General features: G+C 43.2%; 2 protein-coding genes across 2 annotated transcripts in view; one reads left to right on the top strand and one right to left on the bottom strand.

The window, feature by feature from the left end:
- Positions 1–395: 395 nt before the first annotated feature.
- MPC2 (mitochondrial pyruvate carrier 2) lies at positions 396–8,511 on the top strand. The gene is made up of 5 exons (XM_088533513.1): positions 396–522; positions 4,399–4,439; positions 6,350–6,434; positions 7,513–7,624; positions 8,272–8,511. The coding sequence occupies exons 1-5, from the start codon at positions 417–419 to the stop codon at positions 8,327–8,329; spliced, it is 402 nt and encodes a 133-aa protein (XP_088389639.1). The 5' UTR covers positions 396–416; the 3' UTR covers positions 8,330–8,511.
- A 5,731-nt stretch (positions 8,512–14,242) lies between these two features.
- The window catches only part of MPZL1 (myelin protein zero like 1), a 32,057-nt gene continuing 27,137 nt past the window's right edge, over positions 14,243–19,162 (bottom strand). Inside the window, exon 6 of the mRNA XM_088533464.1 lies at positions 14,243–14,489. Coding sequence (XP_088389590.1) covers positions 14,388–14,489 — 102 coding nt within the window. The 3' untranslated portion in view covers positions 14,243–14,387. The remainder of the gene's footprint in view (positions 14,490–19,162) is intronic.

Here is a 19,162-nt window from a genome sequence, read left to right as displayed (position 1 = left end):
GTGATCACGCCTCAAGGTTTCCCCGGGGCGGCCATCTTAAAACGGGCAGTGAAGCGGCCCGGCGACCATCTTTGAGGCGGGCAGGGGACGGCACTCGCAGCACCCCTCCCCCAGGGAGGCCGAATATCTTTTCCGCCAGAGGTGGTGTCAGGTCTCCTCTTGAGGCGGAGCGAAACGGCCCCAGCCAATAGAACCGCGGGAGCTCCGCGGGCCCGCCCCGCCTCCTGCGGAGGCAGCCAATCAGCGTGCGGGAAGCGGCCCTCCACCCCCCGCTGACGCGCGCCGGTTGGGTGGGCGGGTCGCCGAGGGCTGCCGAAGGACGGCGGGTCGCCGCGGGTCAGAGCCGCCGCGGGTCGCCGGCTGCCACCGCCTCGGCCCAGCTCGCCGCGCTCCGCGCCGCTCCGTGCTGTGCCGCCATGGCGGCTGCCGTCGCGGGGCTCCGCGCCTCGTACCACCGCCTGCTCGACCGCATCGAGCTCAAGCTGCCGCCGCGGCTCCGACCCTTTTACAACCACCCGGCAGGTAACGGCGCCCTCCGGGGCGGCCCAACGGGCCCCGGGCGGCGGCGGGGGCGGGCGGCCCCGGGAGGGGGTGGCAGGGGCGGTGGTGGCGGTGACCTTGGCCCCGTGCGGGCGGCGGAGCCGTGGTTGCGTTACTGTGTTACTGTGCCTCGCTGTGTCTCCTGCAGCTACCCGGGGGCCAGGCTTCTGTCACTCCGAGGGTAGCTTTCCTTAGCCAAACGCACACCAAAAAAGAGAAAAAAGAAAGAAAAGAGGAGCCGAGGACGGCGCCTGTTGTGGCTCCGGTGCCCGAGCGCCCGGCAGGGGCGGCCCGCGCCGCTGTCACGTGTCCGCCTGGCGCGGGCGCTGCCCGCCCGCACGGGCCCGGTGCCTCCGCAGGCTCCGCTTGCAGGCGGCTGCGCTGCAGGGTCTGACAGGCGCTTGTAAGCCCTGGTTCTGCTTGCCTTCCAAAGCTGGCATGTCCGTGAAGGGAATCGCCCTCGTTGTAGCTGAAGCGCTTCTGCGGGAGGGGAGGGGCTCGCCTTTGCTTTAAACGGGCTACCCTTACCTGACCTAAGGCTTACCTGGCCTAAGGCTTGTGTTTGCTCAAGTAAACATGTTTTTCGTGTTACTGGGGAGAAACCTCTGGTAAAAATGAACTGCTGCGGGGCCATTTAGGTGATGTTTGTCGTGTAAACAAGTTAAATAGGGTAGGTAAGCAGAGTGCTTCATAAACTTCCAAGTTTCCGTAGGCTAATGCCTCCACTGCTTTGTTTGAGTGGGATGTGCATCCTTGACTCTTCACCTATTTGGAATTTGCACTGTGAAAATGGACTTTAGCTTTTAGTCAGTTGCTTCGTCCTCCCGTAACAGTCCATTCTTGCAAGGAAAGTTGTTTAATTAAGATTTGGGCCAACAATGTAACTTTAATGTAATTTTTATATATTCAGAATCAATGTGTCTAGCACTTCTGTTGAGAAGGTGCTAAATCTTTGGGCACCATGTGCATTCTGCCTAAAACTGTAGCAGCTTGAAATTGCTCATCTTGAATATGAGGCTTGGCCAGCATTGGGAACGTCTGTGTTTATTTTTCATCAGAACCACAGTAATAACTAAAGATGCTTTCTTCTTTGCAGAACTGTCCGTGGGCCCCTTTTGTTCACTGTCATCATTGAGATTAAAAATAACATCATTTTTTAAGTGCTTGGTGTGTGTGCATATGTCTTTGTGTGTGTGTCTGTGTATATATTTGTTTGAGATGGAGTAGCAACTGCCATAACTTGTATTGATGACTTTAGTCAGGAAAGCTATAGAACAAACAGGTATGAAAGGTCAACCATCACTGCTTCTGTTTCAGCACTGATCGTCTTAAAGGTAGGTCTTTAAGAAAGTTGCACAATACATGTCACTGACTGCAAAAAGCAGATTAAAAATTGAAGACTCAAATTTTCTTTCTTAGTAATATCAAAATTGCTAGTCAAATTTAGGAATGGGGTGATTATCGTGAAATTATAAGCCATTTGCAGCAGATGAAGAATGATGTTTCTTTTCTGACACAAGGAATGATTTCAGTGGAATAATTGACGCCTGCTGTGAAAAGCAGTTCCTAGGACTGGTGCTGCCCTGGGCAGGGCTGCTGCAGGACCATGACAGGCCCAGGGTGAAGGCAGAGAGCACCAGCCAGCTGGGCTGCCACAGAAGGAGGAGCACAGCAGCGCAGGGGACAGGCAGGGCTGAGCCCTTTGGGCCTCTGGTTCACTTTGATTAAACCCTGGACTCCCCAGGGCAAAGACTTGCTATGTTTAAGATACTTTATGAATCCTACAATACTGGTCACACTTAGGATAATGAACCCCTGGGAAGTCCCTGCTCCAATACACTGCTTTAAAAATTCATCCTTGAAAAATTTGGGATGTGAGGGTCTAGGAAGAGCTTGCTCTGACTGCGGAGTTCTCTTTAACCGGAATATCTTCTGGAGATACACAGTTTATACAGTTTAACACTCTCACTGTGTAATAAGTCTGTTTTGGTACCTTATTTGTCTCAAGCAATTTCTCTTTTATAGACAGATTTTAATTATCAAGTAACTGCTAATAAAAATTAATGTAATTCTTGAAACTTTACTGTGTTTTTTTTTTTTAAGGGAATGCTGATTTAATAATTTATATTCACACACACACACACACACACACATACACACATGCACGCACACAAGTGTCCCAGACCTCAATTTGTGTTGTAGATTAAGGTAGATAATAATAGTTAAAGTCACTCTTATGGGACTTTCACAAGATTTAGATTGACATTTAAAGAGCTATAGAAGAACTATTCGGCTGTCTAATAACTGCAATTTACATTTTTTAAGCATAAATATTGACCTGTATTTATTCAACAGTTTGAGAGGCTTCAGTGGTTGTCCAGTTCCATGCATCCAATAAAACTCTGTGCAGGGGAAAAGTGTTCTGTATTCTTAAAACTTAATCTGACAATAGTTTGAAAACTGATCACTATCTCAAGTACTGTGGGTCTAAGAGGACTTTATGCAAAGCTGCTAAGCCTGTTTTTGTTGCAGTCTGTGTTCCGGTTGCCCTACCCTTTTGTGGGGCTTAGTAGGTTTTAAGGCGATGCAGCAACTGAAATTTGTAGCAATAATGCTTATCCCCAAATTTGAGTTGCCTCGCAAGCACTTGCTGCAGAAACTGCAGCACTTGCTGTCGGTTAGTTTTTCCCAAGTCTTGGTTTTAAATTAGATGATGCTTAAAACGGTATAAACAGTTACCATAATGGCTTTTTTAGGGCTGTATTGTTAGTGGAGAAATTAGCACTCACAAAAACGCAAGCAACCAAAGTCATGCTGTCTGTCATTTATATATCATGAGTCAATGCTTTGAAATATAACATATTAAAGGAAAAATGTGGCTTCATCTTGCATGTTATCCAAATGTTGAGCAATGGCCTAGAAAGAACTAAAGCTTACGTACTTTGACTGAATCAGCCCCACTGTCCTGACTGTTATTGCAGTGCCGTGGGTTGATATTTTGAGTCTTGTTTCCTTTTTCAGACTTGAAGTGATAACCTTCGCTTAGTGATTTCTGGTATTGGTGTGACATAACCATACTTGTCTGCTTTAACCAACCAATTGCAGTTTTGGCATCCCTGTCGCATGAACGTACTTGTATGAGAGAGGTCTTCTCCCCAAATCTGTTTCCATTAGTTATTCTCTGTTTCTTTGCAGACTTCTTTCATAACCCTCCTCTGACTATAGGTAGACTAACGGGGGCTGCCTGGGTGGGGAACACTATCTGCTGGAAAGTTGTGCGTATTCAGAGATGGAGATGAGAAGTGCACGAGGACGCTTTCCTTGTCACACTTAGTACTACCCACACTTGTAATTTGTACTATTTATTTAACCATCCAGTGCTGTTGGGCAGGATGCCTTTGCACTAGCAGGTGGGCTGTGATTTGGGGGGTTCAATTCAGAAGATTCAGTTCACAACAACAGTGTAACTATCAAACAGTAACTCTGTTAGTTTAGTTCTAGAGTCCTTTTTAATCATCGCATAGAAACCATTTTCACTTTTCCTGAGACTAATTCCAGGTTTTTTCTTTGATTGTAAATGCACTTTGTCTGCTGTAGCTTCCTCACTTGCTTAAAAATAAAATATAAAATCACATTTGTCTGTTGCAAAAATAGGTGGACTGATTACATAACTGAAGGTTGATGCACTGAGCTGATGAAATATGATCAGGTGGTAGTGTTTGTACAATGGTGGAAACTATGCTGATGTACCCGCTTTGTTATTCCTCCCTTTTCCACTCAAAACTTAGTATAGGTTTCAAAACAGCCTGTATCTTGCTAAATAATGTAACTTTTTTTTTCTTCATTCTTCCCTACTAGGTCCCAAAACAGTGTTTTTCTGGGCACCTATTATGAAATGGGTAAGTGTAAGATCCAAGCTGGCACCTGGATGTTGATCAGAAGGCAATCTGCAGCAAGCCTTTGGGCAAGCAATAATTTCTCAGGAGATAACTGACCCTACTGAAAGATTTAATGCAAAGACATTAATGCTTAATATCTGTATAGAAAAAATAGCCCTAATAACATACAGCACAACATAAGGCTGCAGGGGCAAAAAAAGAATAAGGCTTTGGGTTTTGTTGCGGGGAGGGGTTGGTTGGTTGGTTGGTTGTTTTTTAAAAAAAGGTAAGAATTTCACTGAAAGTTTCCCCCAAGTTCTTTATTTGTGAAACACCAGCTGCTGCTCAAGGTAAAGATGAGCTGGCATAATTCACAATTCTTAAAGCTGGTATTTCTCCTAAGCTTAAGAATTAGAAGATGATTGTAATGAGGCCAAGCCTTTATAGATTGAAGGCAGGTTAAAGTGGGTAAGATTGCACGGTAATCTTGAGCAAGACACACATACAGTTAGCAATGTCCATGCATGATAACAGTTTGACTCGTGTAGCTCAGGCACTTGCTGCAGCTTTCCTTCACACCCAATGTGTTACTTGCTGTTAAAAAAAAAAAAAAAAAAAAAGGCGGGGGGGGAGGTGGAACGTGACTGGCTTTTCTCATGCAGTTCTGCACTCAAATTGGTTACATCACTCGGCTGTCTCTGCATAGGTGAGGTCTACACCTAGCCCAAATTCTCTGTACTCACTCTAGTTTTTGAATTGGTGAAGATAAAATAAACGAGCTATAATACAAAGCTGCTTGATCTTGCTTGGTAACATGAAAACAAGCAAGGGCATAACCTGTTCTTACCTGTGCCAGCTGTTTCATAAGCTTCCTACTGTGAACCCCCAATTTTTTTGATATGGAGCTATGCCTATTGTGCCCTAATGCCATAGCTCATTTTCTTTGTCAGCCTGACCCGGGGCTGCAGCAGCCGTGGTTGACCCTCTCCTTGCTTGGACGTGTCCCACAAAACGTGCTCTCGAGCCTGGGCGTACGGGGTGCTCCTTTGAGAGCTGCTGCTGCATGAAATGAGCCAATACACCAGTGGCTTTTCTTCTGTAAAGGTGCAGGAAAACCTCTCTTGGCTTACAGTGATGCCTTGCACTGAGAAATCGGAATGACTTTTCCTGTGTATGGAAGCAAGTTACTGCAGTTATCCTTTCCCCACTGTACCTCAGAGGCACAATGTCAACCTGGTGATGAAGTGGGGGCTGCACGTTGAAGTTTATAGTCTTAAAAGCTGTCTCTTTCACTGGTGTCAAAGGAGTCCATAGTAGCAGTCAATAAATTTAAAAGCTCCAGTTTTTCTTCTGTTTCCATGACCCCATAAGAGGGCCAAATCGTTCCCAGGAGAGGGCAGTAACACAGCAGAACAAGCCAAACAGCAAACTTGCTAGTGATGTTCTCCACTAGATTAGCCAAGTTATCCCTCACTTCCCCTGGAAATTTCCTGCTTGTAATGTTACATTAAGAAAAAAAATCTTTTACCTTCTTAGATGAAACTGAGAAAAGAAACATGGTACCACATCTACATCTTTACTTACGTTATCTAAGCTTGAGCTTGAGGGAGAACCAACAGAAGGGTGGTATTTAGACTAGCTTCCACTTGCTGTATGAAAAACAACTTGTACTTGGAGCAGAACAAAAGGTGCTGTTGCAAGTTGTTCCAAAATGCACCCCTATATCTGTTCTTATTCCCACCACAAGGGATTAGAAGTGAATGGTATCTCCAAGAGTCTTAATTACTCTGCTCCTGCAGTGCATCCCAGCTCCTTCATAGTGCATATAGAATAAGCACAGAGCTATGAAGCAGCTTCCCATTGTAGAGCATGTGCATCTCTTCCAGTAGCTCTTGGTACTGTATTGAGACTCAATGATTTTTTCTTTGCAGGGTTTGGTATGTGCTGGAATGGCTGATATGACCAGGCCAGCAGAAAAGTTGAGCACGGCACAGTCTGCAGTATTAATGGCCACGGGTAAGGACATAGTTACACTGTGCCCCGTCTAAAACTGTACCCACTCTTCCCTGAATTCTCTCTTAGTACTAATCCATTTCCATAGAAAAGGTTCAATTATGGTATGTTAGCTGTCACTATTATTAATGCTAAGTAGTTCTAGCAGAGACTTGTGTGCTTGTGATTATTAAATCTGTAGAAGTTTTGTGATTATACAACAGAGTTTTCCATGAGTGTCTTAATTTGGAATCCTCCACAGCAAATTGTTATGAATTTCATCCTTTAAGGTACAAGAATGTCACTCGATCCAGTAAGTGTCCTCTTTCACTTCAGGTCAAGTAACTTTGAAATCAGCCCAGAACATAGTGGCTTTTTATAGAGCAGACTTCAAGGGATTAAACAATGCTAGGAAAATTATCCTAGCATAACTGGAAAGAATTTCCAGGTACTAAACAGAGTTGGAAGCACTGGTATACACACTGTTGCACTAATACCCGCCATGAGTTTCCATGCTGCTCAAACCAATATGCCACATTTAGGTTGTTTTACCAGATTTTGTGGGGAGGTGGGGGGAACAGCTAAAGTTAAACTCAAAATTACAATTGATACTTTATTTCCTCCTCTGAACTTTATTCTGAAATCTGACACAGTGCTGTTTTGCATGGTATGGAAGTCTGCTATTTACTGGCACATTCTGTAATCTCTAAGCTGGTGCAGCAAGGTGGATATACTGCAGCAAAATGCCAGTTACCCTGCGGCTGTGCTGCAGAGTTAAGGTCAGGACTTTGTAGAGTACACAGGGATCTTTATATGATATTAAGTCTATGACTGAAGTTATTGTCTAGTTGCTTAATTTTGGATGTCTAGTTGCTTAATTTTGGAAAAACATAATACATACTAGTAGCTCCCCCACTACTGTTTAATGTGTTTCCAGCTGAGAAAGAGGTTTTTTTGTTTGTTTGTTTTTAGAAAAGCAATCGTCTAACCCAGTTATAAAACTTACTCAAACTGGCCCATGGTTTTGTCTCTTCTGTCTCTTAGAGGCATGTTTAAGTATCTTAACTTGAATAATCTTTACACTTTCCCTTTCATTCAACAGGCCTTATTTGGTCAAGATACTCTCTAGTTATTATTCCTAAAAACTGGGGCCTTTTTGCTGTGAACTTCTTTGTTGGCTGTGCTGGTGGTTCTCAACTCTTCCGAATATGGAGGTATGTGATAAGGGCTACTTTCCACTCGGTATTTTAAATAAGCTCTCATTCTATCTAATCTTAATCATGAACTTAAAAATTCCCCTGGCCTTGATGGCAGCACAACATGCAAGATAAACTTGGCAAGTAAATCGCATAGAACCTCGCCTGAGCTATGGTGCTACTTTCCCGGTTTATTAACAGTGAAGCTTCCCAGTATCTTCAGTATAACTACAGCACATCTTAAGGAAAGCTCTACTTAAGATGTAGTTTCTGGGTTTAACACATTCTTTAACAGATGTATGTTTGGGTGACAGAAAGTCCAAATTTTCTCTCATTCTTAAGCTTTGCACTGCTGTCAGTTTTCAATTCAATGCTGAACACTGTCGGTTCCAGATGGACCATCAAAAGGTCTTTAAGCAAAGCAGCATCTAAAAAACAGTTCTTTATTAGAGGCAAATTTGGACTTCTTTGGGTTTTGGCCTGGCCTGGAATGAGGCAAAACTTAGCAACTAATTGGGAGTTTTCCACATAAACTGCCTATCCAGAGTTTCTGTCTTAAAGTCTGCTGTAATTTTACATCTCCTTTGTTGACCAAGATGTTATGAAGACACTGTTGTTATAATTTAATCTGCATTCTTAGCTGGCTTTTTTTTTTCTCTCCATAGGTATAATCAGGAGCTCAAGGCAAAACAACAAGAGCAGTTGCAGCAAAAGGATGCTTAACCCTACAGCCCAAACTCCGCTACGCACAAGCCCTTCCCAGTGGGACCTAGCTTCACTAATTTTCATATTTTCCTCTAAGTAATGAAAGAGGAAATCTAAATGCCTAGAGAGCAAGAGTTTTCTAAGTGCAAATAACAGAGTAACTCTATGCATTTAAATAAAGGGCAACCTTTTAACTTAAACTTGCATTTCTTATGGTTGTATTAGGGCAGCTGTAGCGTCTCTTGAAAAGACACAATCCACAGCCTGATCCTTTATCCCTTATCTAGCGCTGCTCATCAGTGCCAGGAATGGCATCGTGGTGGTGGCTCAGCCTCAGACTGAAGTGTTCCGTGGGTGGGCTTTTACCAAACTTCCAATAATCAGCAACAGTGGCATCCACACATTATTCCCTGCTGCTTTTCCTTGGTAGTTTATGGATACTCTTTTCAGCTTCAGCTACGTACATAGAATCGTTAAGGTTGGAAGGGACCTCTAGAGATCATCTAGTCCAACCCCCCTGCATACGCAGGGTCACCTAGAGCACGTGGCACGGGACTGCGTCCAAGTGGGTTTTGAAGATCTCCAGAGAAGGAGACTCCACAACCTCTCTGGGCAGCCTGTTCCAGTGCTCTGTCACCCTCAATGTCAAGAAATTTTTCCTTAAGTTCACGTGGAACTTTCGGTGCTTCAGTTTCTGGCCATCTCCTCTAGTTCTGTCGGTGGCCACCACTGAAAAGCGGCCAGCACCATCCTCCTCACTCCCTCCCTTGAGGTATTTATATACCCTGATCAGGTCTCCTCTCAGCCTTCTCCAGGCTCAACAGGCCCAGCTCTCTCAGCCTCTCCTCATAGGGCCCATCTGCATTTGTTTTCTAGCTACTACCACCTTTGTCAAGAGGAGGGCTATCCTGTGTCAGTGCCGAGTTGTTCTACCTACTGTCATCCTCTACAGCTAGAGGCAGAGATGGGCACATCTAAGAACCTTGTGCTGGAGAATGTGAAAAGTAAACAGCCAAAACTAGTACTTACTTCCTCCCCCCTTAAGCACACACACAGTTCCTGTGAAGGTGTACACTCAGAAGACATGTACTTCAGAACCAGCACCATCATCCTGGGGCGAGAGCAGCAGGCTGCTCCCATCTGTGGCATATTTGTGAATGACTATTTAAGCTTTCTCTGAAAGTCGGTACCTTTTCCTACCTATTCCAGCCAGAGAACAACATGCCAGTACAAAATCACTTCAGAGCAAGGCCTATACATTACACTGCAAGAACCCTGTTACTGAGAAATAAAAGGCAGTTGTGCTCAGAGCACATCATCTTCATCTGCTGCACTGTCACAGTGACTCCTTCCAACTTTGAAAGTAAGTCAGTCAGTAGCAGAGCTTGGGGCTTTGGATTCAGGAGAGCAAGACAGGTGAGAGACAGTAGCTTCTTCATCATTCAGTAAAATGGATGCCGTGAAACACTGGAGTTTTGCCATGTCATTAAGTCTTCTCCCTGCTTTCCCCACAATCCCTTTTGAGTTACTGAATAACAGCGTGACTGGCAGGGAGGAAACTGTTCTATGCTTACAAGAGCTACAGCACCTTATGGCACAGATGTCCTTGCTGCCTTACCCTTTGTATAATGCTGTGTTGTCTTATCCAGTGGAAAGTAGTTTTTTTTTTTTTTTTTTTTTTTCTTCCTTCTGGCAAGATGTTTTTGCTTAGCAAGCAAATCCCAGTAAGATATCCCAGATACTCTGTCAGATGCCCTTTTCCAGATGTTGTCCACGAAGCTGGCTCAGTCTCTTTCTGCACGCTTCTGGTGCAGCCTTAAGTGGTTTCACTTGCATTTGCCAGTTCTCCTATCTGACGTGGTAATTCTGGGTATCAGTTCAAATGGTGAACTCTCCCAGTGCGTGGAGTTTGCTGAGCTGACAGTGACCACAGCAGCTGAAGAAGACTATGAGGAAGAGAGAAGGTGTATTTCAGTCCCCCTTCCTTTGCGGTCCCTAATCAGATGAGACTTCTCCAGCAAACCAGTAATGGGAAAAAGAGTGTATTTAAAATATTCACAAGATTACAATAAAAAACATGAAAGCCAACATTAAAGTCAATTCAAGAAAAAATATCCATGATGACTGTTTTGAGATGAGCCTGTAAAAGCAAAAGCACAAACAGTTGCTACACGGGCACTTTGTGTAATCAGGCCATGCAATGCATATCTAGCTCCCTCACACAGATTATACACCCATCTTATAGGTGTTCGTTCTCTTCCATACCCCCAAGAGAAGAGGTTTACAAAAAGAAAAGCATCGGGTCAGTTTCCAGTTGTATTTACCACATTAAGCAGCTGGTGTTATAGGGAGACAGAATGATTGCACAGCACGCTGATCTCAAAAGGCATTGAGCTTACATTTTAGAGAGTGCAAAAATATCTTTAAATAAAAGGGTTTGTTAGCTAGTAAAGAGAAGGGAGAGAAGCCTCAAAGAGCGTAATTGCTGAGCGTAGTTAATATCATGATTTTGCAGTATCCCATATAAAATATTATCTAAATATTAGCACCACAGGAGTGTGGTCATGGCCCAGAAATGTTACCCACCTCACTTTGGCAGTGATTGAAAAATAATTCTGTCACCTAGTACGCAATAAGAACATTTTGTATTTGAGGTCCTAAGCTGCTATACGAGTAGTGTAAAATCCCAAGACAAGATTTCAGAACAAACGGAGAGTATTTTGATTATAATCAAATAGCCCACAATTCACCTCAACGAATCCACTCTTCAGGGAAAGCAGCTTCTGAGTCGCATACACACACTTACTGCAGTTACAAGGCAGATGGTTACCTAAACAATTCTCACCGGTCTAAAAAAGTTAAAAACATAATTCCAGCTTTTCTGGTCGCAAATTGAAATAGCGTGAAAGCTTTGAAAGAAAACAAAACCCTACTGGTCTCCAGTTAGAAATGACACATCATACAGTGATTTACAGAGACACATTTGCTACCCTGCAACAGTTCATAACGCTAATGAGCGTGGCGATCGCCTCCTCTACAGAACTGCTGAATTCAGAAGGGGAAATGGAGTTGTGATGTACAACTGCTGATTCACTCAGATTCAGACCTTATAGTTCATTTCATTACTTTCTGGTAACCTGGAATAGAGAAGAATTTTGTACTGACAGTATAAAACTTTTTCCCACCTTGCAGTTCTGTTGGAGGGGAGAAGATAGGGCAAGACGAACGATGTCTTCTATATTCCTGTCTCTAGGATGTGCAAGTTGTCTTAGCAGCCAGAATCCAAATCCAATCCAGGTGAGAATCCAAAACAGCACATCGTCTACAGTGGCTACAAGGTTTGCCTTATGTGTAAATGTCCTTTTTTCCTCACAGCAGAAAAAAAACATATTTGAGATTGATGCTGGTTTTGTGTCCCTGTGCATTAAAACCTGCATGACAAATAAAGAATTCTCTGCAAAACCTTAGGTATCACTGGCCCTCCCCAACTCTATTTTCCAAGAGTTATTGCTCACATTAACAATTTTATCATTTGTTACTCCTTTAAGAAAGATTCAGCTGTGCTTCAGCATGCCTGCCCACAACACTTTCCTTTTCTTTCCCTTTAATTAAGATGATAGCAGTAGAAAAAAAGGTAACAGAATTAAGTTTTTGGTCAGTGTAACACCAGGATCTGATGACGCAGGCTGGCTTTAATCTCTACCTACTAGCCATCAAGGAAGCACAAGTCCTCTGTCACATAAGACCCTACTAACCAAGTTGGCATCAGCATTTGCCAGCACATGTTTACCATATCTGAAAGCACCCAGAGGGACAGAAAGTTCATAACAGTTTTAGTCATATATTGCCTCAAGTTTTTTTGACTTCAACCCGCATAAGTTACTTTCACAGCTGCACTGTAAAAGCTGTCTATTCCTGCCAAGCAACATCATTCATGTTTTAAACATGAATGTTTAAACATTTTTAAAATACTACCTAGTTATTCTACCTGCACAAAGAGGATCCAAAGAGCCTTGCAAAGAGCCTCCTCAGTACAGCCTATATTTATGTACCTATAGCTTATCAAAAGCAATGAAAGATGTTTCCTAAAGTCAGCACCAGAAGTAACAGGATTGTGCTCAGATTCTCCAGTATAGTCCAGCATAAGAAAATAAAAGTAACAGACAACAGCAGAGTTGAGGCCAGCCCTGTCTTCTCATAGCAGCAGGTTTTTGATGGTTCAGCTCATCGCATTTCTCTTACTGAAAAATATCCGGAGAGAAAGAGTGTGCAGGTCAAAAGGCAGTTCTTCAAGTGACCACCTCAAAAGTTTCTGTTTCTTGTTAAATGTAAAACATTAGGGAGCAACAGCCTGCTAGACAGGGAAAGCAGCAGCAGGACTCATCCTGATTTTAGTGAGGCTTTTAACAAAAGCAGGTGTTGTCAGAAAACAGAGTGATCCTGACAAAGTACTACATGGTGTACCCAACTTTGCTGGGAGAAAACACACTTTACTCAAAACAGTTATAAAGTTTCACTGTCACAAGTAAAGTTTCACTGTCAAATTATCTAAAGCAATTCCAAAAGGCTTTGCCATGGACCTAAACTAAATATTTTTAATTTACTTGACAATACAGTGGAATGAAACCTTAAGTTTGCAGATATCAAGCTAAGGAGTGTTGCAAGCTCACTGGAGGGCAGGATGAGAACTCAAAGAAAATTTTCATCTGACAAATGGAAGATGGCAGAATTTCAGTAGAGACAAACAGATTGAACGAGGGAATAGTAAGAAGCAGAGAGCAGGGGTTATAACAATTGAACTGAACATGACTTACTGCCACAGAAAAGCCAGCATCACATTAGGATGTACAAAAGAGAAATCTTTCTTCTATACACTGCTCTTATAAGACCTTGGCTGGAATGCCAGTTCTAGTTTTGAGCACCAGATTTCTGGATACAAACAGATCAGCTAAGGAAAGATCCTCTTCAGCAGAAAAGAATGATCAGAAATCTATAAATCTATGTTTATTCTAGAAACAAGAAGCTGGGAAATAATGCTCAACTAGTAGGCTTGCGAAGAGGAAGGAAAGAAACTGTCCTCCACGTCCTCTGTGCAAAGACAAGTAACACCACAAAAAAAAAAATCCAAAGGGGAAGATTTCCTCCAGTGGTCATTTGGCCTGCAGAAAAAAACACCTATAAGGAACTGTCGGAGGTCAGAGGTGTAATGGGGCCAGGAGGGAGAGCTGAGGGAATTGTGTAACTTCAAGATCTCTTGGAGCCCTTTTTTTGTGCTTATATGAAATGACAGAGTTTCACAGAAGAAACATTTAACTGAAAGGTTCAACAGAAGCTGAGGCAGTGACATAGAGCTATAGCTTCCTATCTCTGTAACTCTCTAGCTCTTAAGATTTCTCAAGTAAACTACCATTTCACAAATCTGACAGACCAACACTATCCCTGTATGGTAAAGGTCTAAGCTTGAGTATATGGGCTCAATACAACAGTAAACAAATCTGTGACCTGCATTACACAGATCAGATAGGCCTAAAGGTTTCCTTCACTCACAACGGTAAGACGTAACATTTCTAAAAGCTAGAAGTCAGAGCATGGCTTACCACACTGAGTGAAAACACCTGGTTTATATAAGAAGCTGAGAACCTGATCAAGGCAAAATCAATATCTGTGAGGGTCCCCCCCACCAAGGAAAATTAGGCCCCATAAGTAAAAAAAGACTCTCCAGGTCAATCTAGAATCTTCAGGCATCTTCCAGTTTCTCCATTAATAATCAAGATAAAAATATTTAAGAATTGTGATGTGAGTTTTCACTTTCTCTCTCGTCATACAAGATACAAAAAGAATGTCAGCAATTTATAGGCAGAATTCTTATCGCATTTCAACATGCAACACTGGTATCACTTCTGTACGATTAAATAGACTATTTACACACAATACATATATATCTTTCCCTCTGTATACACATGCATTGGTCCTAGCCTAGGCATCAAAGGCCACATGTGAGTTCTCTGGGTCAAATTTTGTTCAAGCAATTCCAGTCTGAATGTGTGTTTTGCTTTGGATGAGTTAGCATCTCCTCTCAGTTCTTCCGAATGTCAGCATAGACCACAGACTCTGACTTGTTAATCTTGTCGCTGTGCTGTCCGCCGGAGTGATCTAACTGCGCGTAAATGACTGGGCCCTGGAAACAAACAAAAAAACACAATCAGCATTTCTCAGAATAGGTCACACTGCCCCTTTCCTCAGCAGGGGCTGCAGCCGAGACCAAAATAAAGCAGGACCACACAGCTTTCATGATTGCTGATGGCACTGTGAAGCAAGTGAAATGAGCCCTCACCTATACATGAGCTCTAGTCTGCCACCTTTCTACCTTTTTCCACCAGGAGCATGCCAAACAGCACAGTGTCCTTCCTTGAATACTGTTAAGGCTGAATGCCTTTGCACAAAAAGCAAAATCTAGAATATTTTATTCTGAAAAGCAGCTTTTCTTAGATGTTGGGGAAGAGAGAAAGACACATAGCTTAGTCAGATGCATGCCAGGTTTAACATTTTAAAGGAGAAAATGTATTACAGGTTTTGTGGAAGACAGCAGAGCATATTTCACGTGCTACTGTTGAAGTCCTGCACATCTCAGTGCAGCCATAGCACTGGGACACTGAGCAAGATGTAGAGAACAAATTGGCAGCCGCTCTGTGATAATCAGTCAATGCTCAAGCAAGCAGCGGGATGAAAACTTACACAGCGGTGAGCCAAAAATTGCTAAAACACTGCAGTAAGGGGAACTCTTACCTCATTTTCGAGTCAATACTCATAGTTAAAGACCTAAGATTAAGTCCTTTAGCTCTTGGGCCATCAAGGCTTTCTTGTCATGCTACAGAGCAACCTGAGGCATGGTGAAGGCCCTCAAACTAGACCACTGTCCATGACCATCGTGCCTGACTTCTCCACATCTGAGAGAAATTTGCTGTTTGGCTCAGTCTCTGCAGCACTGCTGAACACTGACAGCTACGGTCAGGCTTTCCCTCGAAGCGGCCATGGTAGCAAGCGCCACCCACCACGGATGCACCAGGTGAGCAGGGGCAGAGCACTCAAACATGGCAGCACCTTCCCAAAGCACCACACACTCCAAAACACAGCCTACAGGAAAAGGGAATGGCAATTGTTTGAGATGAGGTGAGGACAGGACCTGAGCGGAGCAGATACCTGGTAAGACACTGTTACAGGTGTGACCTTTGGGCAAAGGAACACCTGGCCTGCAGCTCCAATTCTGCACACCCCAACTGAAAGAAGCACAGAGCAGAAGGCTGTGACCACGTGAGCTCCACGGAGAAAACACACACAGAAACACTAGCTGTGCAGGAGATAAAGTGGACTGTCCAGCTGGCAGGGGATCACCAGGAAAGGTCTTTGGTCATCTGCCCCAAGCCATGGTTCAATGATACAATAATTGGAGCTCCAGAGCATTTCGAGTCAGTTAAAAAGAAATCCAACACTACACAAAATGCTCTCTACAATAGGTCATGTTCGTTTAAGAAATTATTATGACTCATTTTTTTGCCAGAGGAGCCCATTCAGGATCAGGTATCACCATTCTAATTTTATGGCAGGTAAAATATAATTACCCTGCTGCAACCAGCTTATTAGATAGTGGTGGGTAACCTGACTGGTGTGATCACCTGATCCAAATGACACTAGCATTGTTTGGATGTGCTTACTGCCACCTAAATAAATGATAGATTAGCTAACCTAGAGAAAAGGAAGAGCAAGACTCATTAGAGTGTCCCATCTATTTGATCTGTTGCTGATCGATTTTCTAACTGATTATGATCAGCATCAGAGCCACAGCAATGGTCACAGTAAAAAGCTCCGCACTCCACACATCTTCCCTAAGCACACTCTGTATCTGAGCTAATGCCACTTAATTCCACCTAAAAAGAAGTTTCTGCGCGAGAGACTATTCCTGGAGGCTTCTGGAGCTCCATCAGGAGGAGCTAATACGATGTTTTCATCTTTTACTCCACAGCAAAATAGCTCCCCTGTGCAAAGGGAAAGGAGAAAAAACATTCTCTACCAACAGCAAAGCACAATCCTTGCTAGGAGAGCATGGATGTTGCTGGTCACTGGCTACCATTTAATGATAGTAGATACAGAGAGAAATCCAAGGGCCTTCTTTCTGCATGTGATACCTCCAGTGACATGGAGCTTTAGAAAGCCTCTTCTTACACAAGCACAAGCTTCAAAAAAGTCTAACCAGCTCAGAATTTTCACCTAATCCCACATAAGCTCATAACCGAAAGAAAGTCCAACACTGTCATATACTCCTCAGCATTTCCCTCAGCCTCATGATTTTTCCAGTCAGAATCAATGGAAAAGAGGAGGCAGGTACCTTGCTAAAGTTTATCAGCAGAGTCATGAATTGAAAGTTGCAGCAAAAAAAACAGGACTTGTGCAGTCTGACCAGTGTGCCACAGGGTTTGCAATGTTTCCAAATTCTTCAGATGATTCTAAGGGATGTTGCAGCTACCTCGAATGCCAGCCCATCTCAAAATTAAGTAAGTCAGGAGTCCCTACACTGAAAGCACCTCCTTCTCAGGGCCCTGGGGTCCAGTGTACAGCATACAGGTACAGTGTACAGAACCAGTTCAGAAAGAGCCAAACTTCTACACAGCTGCACTTTGGTGCTTTCTGTGTGCTTAGCACACAGCTAAGATCTAGCGCTTTCTGCTTCTACGTTGACCAGACCTTAGGATCAGCTTAGGATCTTTGTGCCAAACTGTTCTGTTTCAGAGACTCCGAACTGTTCTCTGTCTTCATAGACTCACTTCTAGAGAAGTGACTATTTAGAGTCAGTGTTCCTTCAGTCTTGAGACAACACACGTCTTCCTTATAGTTTGCCTGCTAGGACCCCACTCACTAGCAAGGATATTCATTTGTGAAATGCATACAGCTCAAGTATTCATCAGAAACACTCTTTTCACTCATCCAAATGATACTAGGGTAGAGTCAAAATCAGTAGAAAAATGGTGGCATGGAGAAGAAACACCCATACAGATTCAATAGGACAGAACATACTCATGGGAAAAGGTAAAAGGGAGGGAGGAAGGAAGGAGGGAGGGACGGAAGGAAGGAAGGGGCAAGGAAGGAAGGAAGGGGGGAAAGAAGGAAAAGGAGGAGGAGCGAAGAGGAGAAAGTGGGAAAGGAAGGAGAGTGGATTTGGCTCAATCAGCTGAACATCACAAAACCGGACACACGTAGCTCCTGTGCTCTGGGGCCTGCCAGAAAGGAAGCTCCATGGATGATAGGCTTGCACCCAAACACAAAGGAAGTGCAGGTTCGGGATGTTCACTTCAGAGAAGCCTTACATCCAATGCAGGTGAGATATTATGTCTTGTGGAGGCAGGGTTCTGTGTCTATACATAGTTCATGCCAGTGAAATTTCAGGCATTCAACTACCCAGTAAAAGGAAGCACATAGGCATTCCCTGTTTAGCAAGCAGCACTGGCTGTGGGCCAGTGTATAAACATGGTCCACTGGTATAAAAATGTCAAGAAAGGAAAATGCAGTGCTTGAACAGTTGCAGCCTGCAACAGTTTCTGGGAATTCCTAGGAATGTGAATACGAACATTTTACTAACACATCAGTTTGAAAGCTACAACTAATTTCTTGATTAGCAAGAAATATCAAGTTTTATATAGATGTAATTTGTTTAAATATATTTAATTTGCATGCTGATATCACTTGGTGAGCTGAGTCTTTTCTTGGAAGAGTTGAGGCAAGAAGTTTAAAATATAACTAATCAATTTTCAAATTAGTTTTCTCACTGATTTAAATCAATTGTTTTAATCTTATCAAACCTCATTGTATTGTGAATCTTTTTAAAGACAAGTATGTTTGCTTGCTGTTCTGTAAAGATGGGGCAAAGACCTAACAGAACTTAACTCATCTGTTCCCTTATATAGAAATAAAGCCATTTCCCATATTTTTTTCTTTGAGGTCAGGAGCATCCACATTTTCAAGTTTTCCTTTAAGATTCTATTCAAGAACACGCTGTAAGACCAAAAAGATTAATTTCAAAAACAAACTGAAAGACCAAGAGAGTGGGGACTTAACTTTATCCAGCTCACGTATTTTGTTGGGACAACTGAAGAAATCAGACATCACCTCTGATTTACAAACTCCTGCGAGTCAACACACTACTCTGCAGAGTTGCAAAAAGGTGACCTTTTAAAAAAAAGAGTCCAGTTTGGACTTAAACTCACTCAGGATCCATGCCTCTGCAGGAACTGATGAGGATATACCAATGAAGAGGTAAGAAACAGCTGCAGTGCAAACAAGGAAATCCTGTAACAGATAATCGTGCATTGCATAGGATCCCTCTTTGATGTGTGCTCTCTCCTATCTGATTTGCTTCCCATAGGATGTTAGTCTGGCCAAGAGCCACCTTCTTCCTTCAAAGCCAGCAGAACTTTGCTGACACTAGCAAGAGCAAAGGAAAGTTTCTCAGCTACAAATGCACAAGAGCCAGGTGTACAGGGAAGCAGAGGAGAGCTCGCAGTAGCAAGAGATATCTTCCAATTGATCATCACTGGTTAGTGTTTGCTTAAGTGTCACTTATTTGCATGTAAAGGTAGCACATGGCACTTAGAACATACACATTCACAGTGGTGGAGAAAGGAAGCAAAACTCCTCCTACATTAAAATCCTACAACAGATTAGGCAGCTTTACAGGGTGTAATGTATTAAGGAGCTAGTCATTCCTCATCACTGCCACACTTGCACTTCACTACCACTTGTGCTGGTTAACACACGCAATCAGAATCACCTTTCTCATAGGAAAGTACAAAAAGGATGCTA

Source organism: Tinamus guttatus, unplaced genomic scaffold (genome assembly GCF_059628265.1).
Source record: "Tinamus guttatus ecotype Peru unplaced genomic scaffold, ASM5962826v1 Tinamus_guttatus_pri_ptg000035l, whole genome shotgun sequence".
NCBI lineage: Eukaryota > Metazoa > Chordata > Aves > Tinamiformes > Tinamidae > Tinamus > Tinamus guttatus.
The sequence above is the reverse complement of the archived record's forward strand: the minus strand, read 5'-3'. Positions and strand labels throughout refer to the sequence as shown.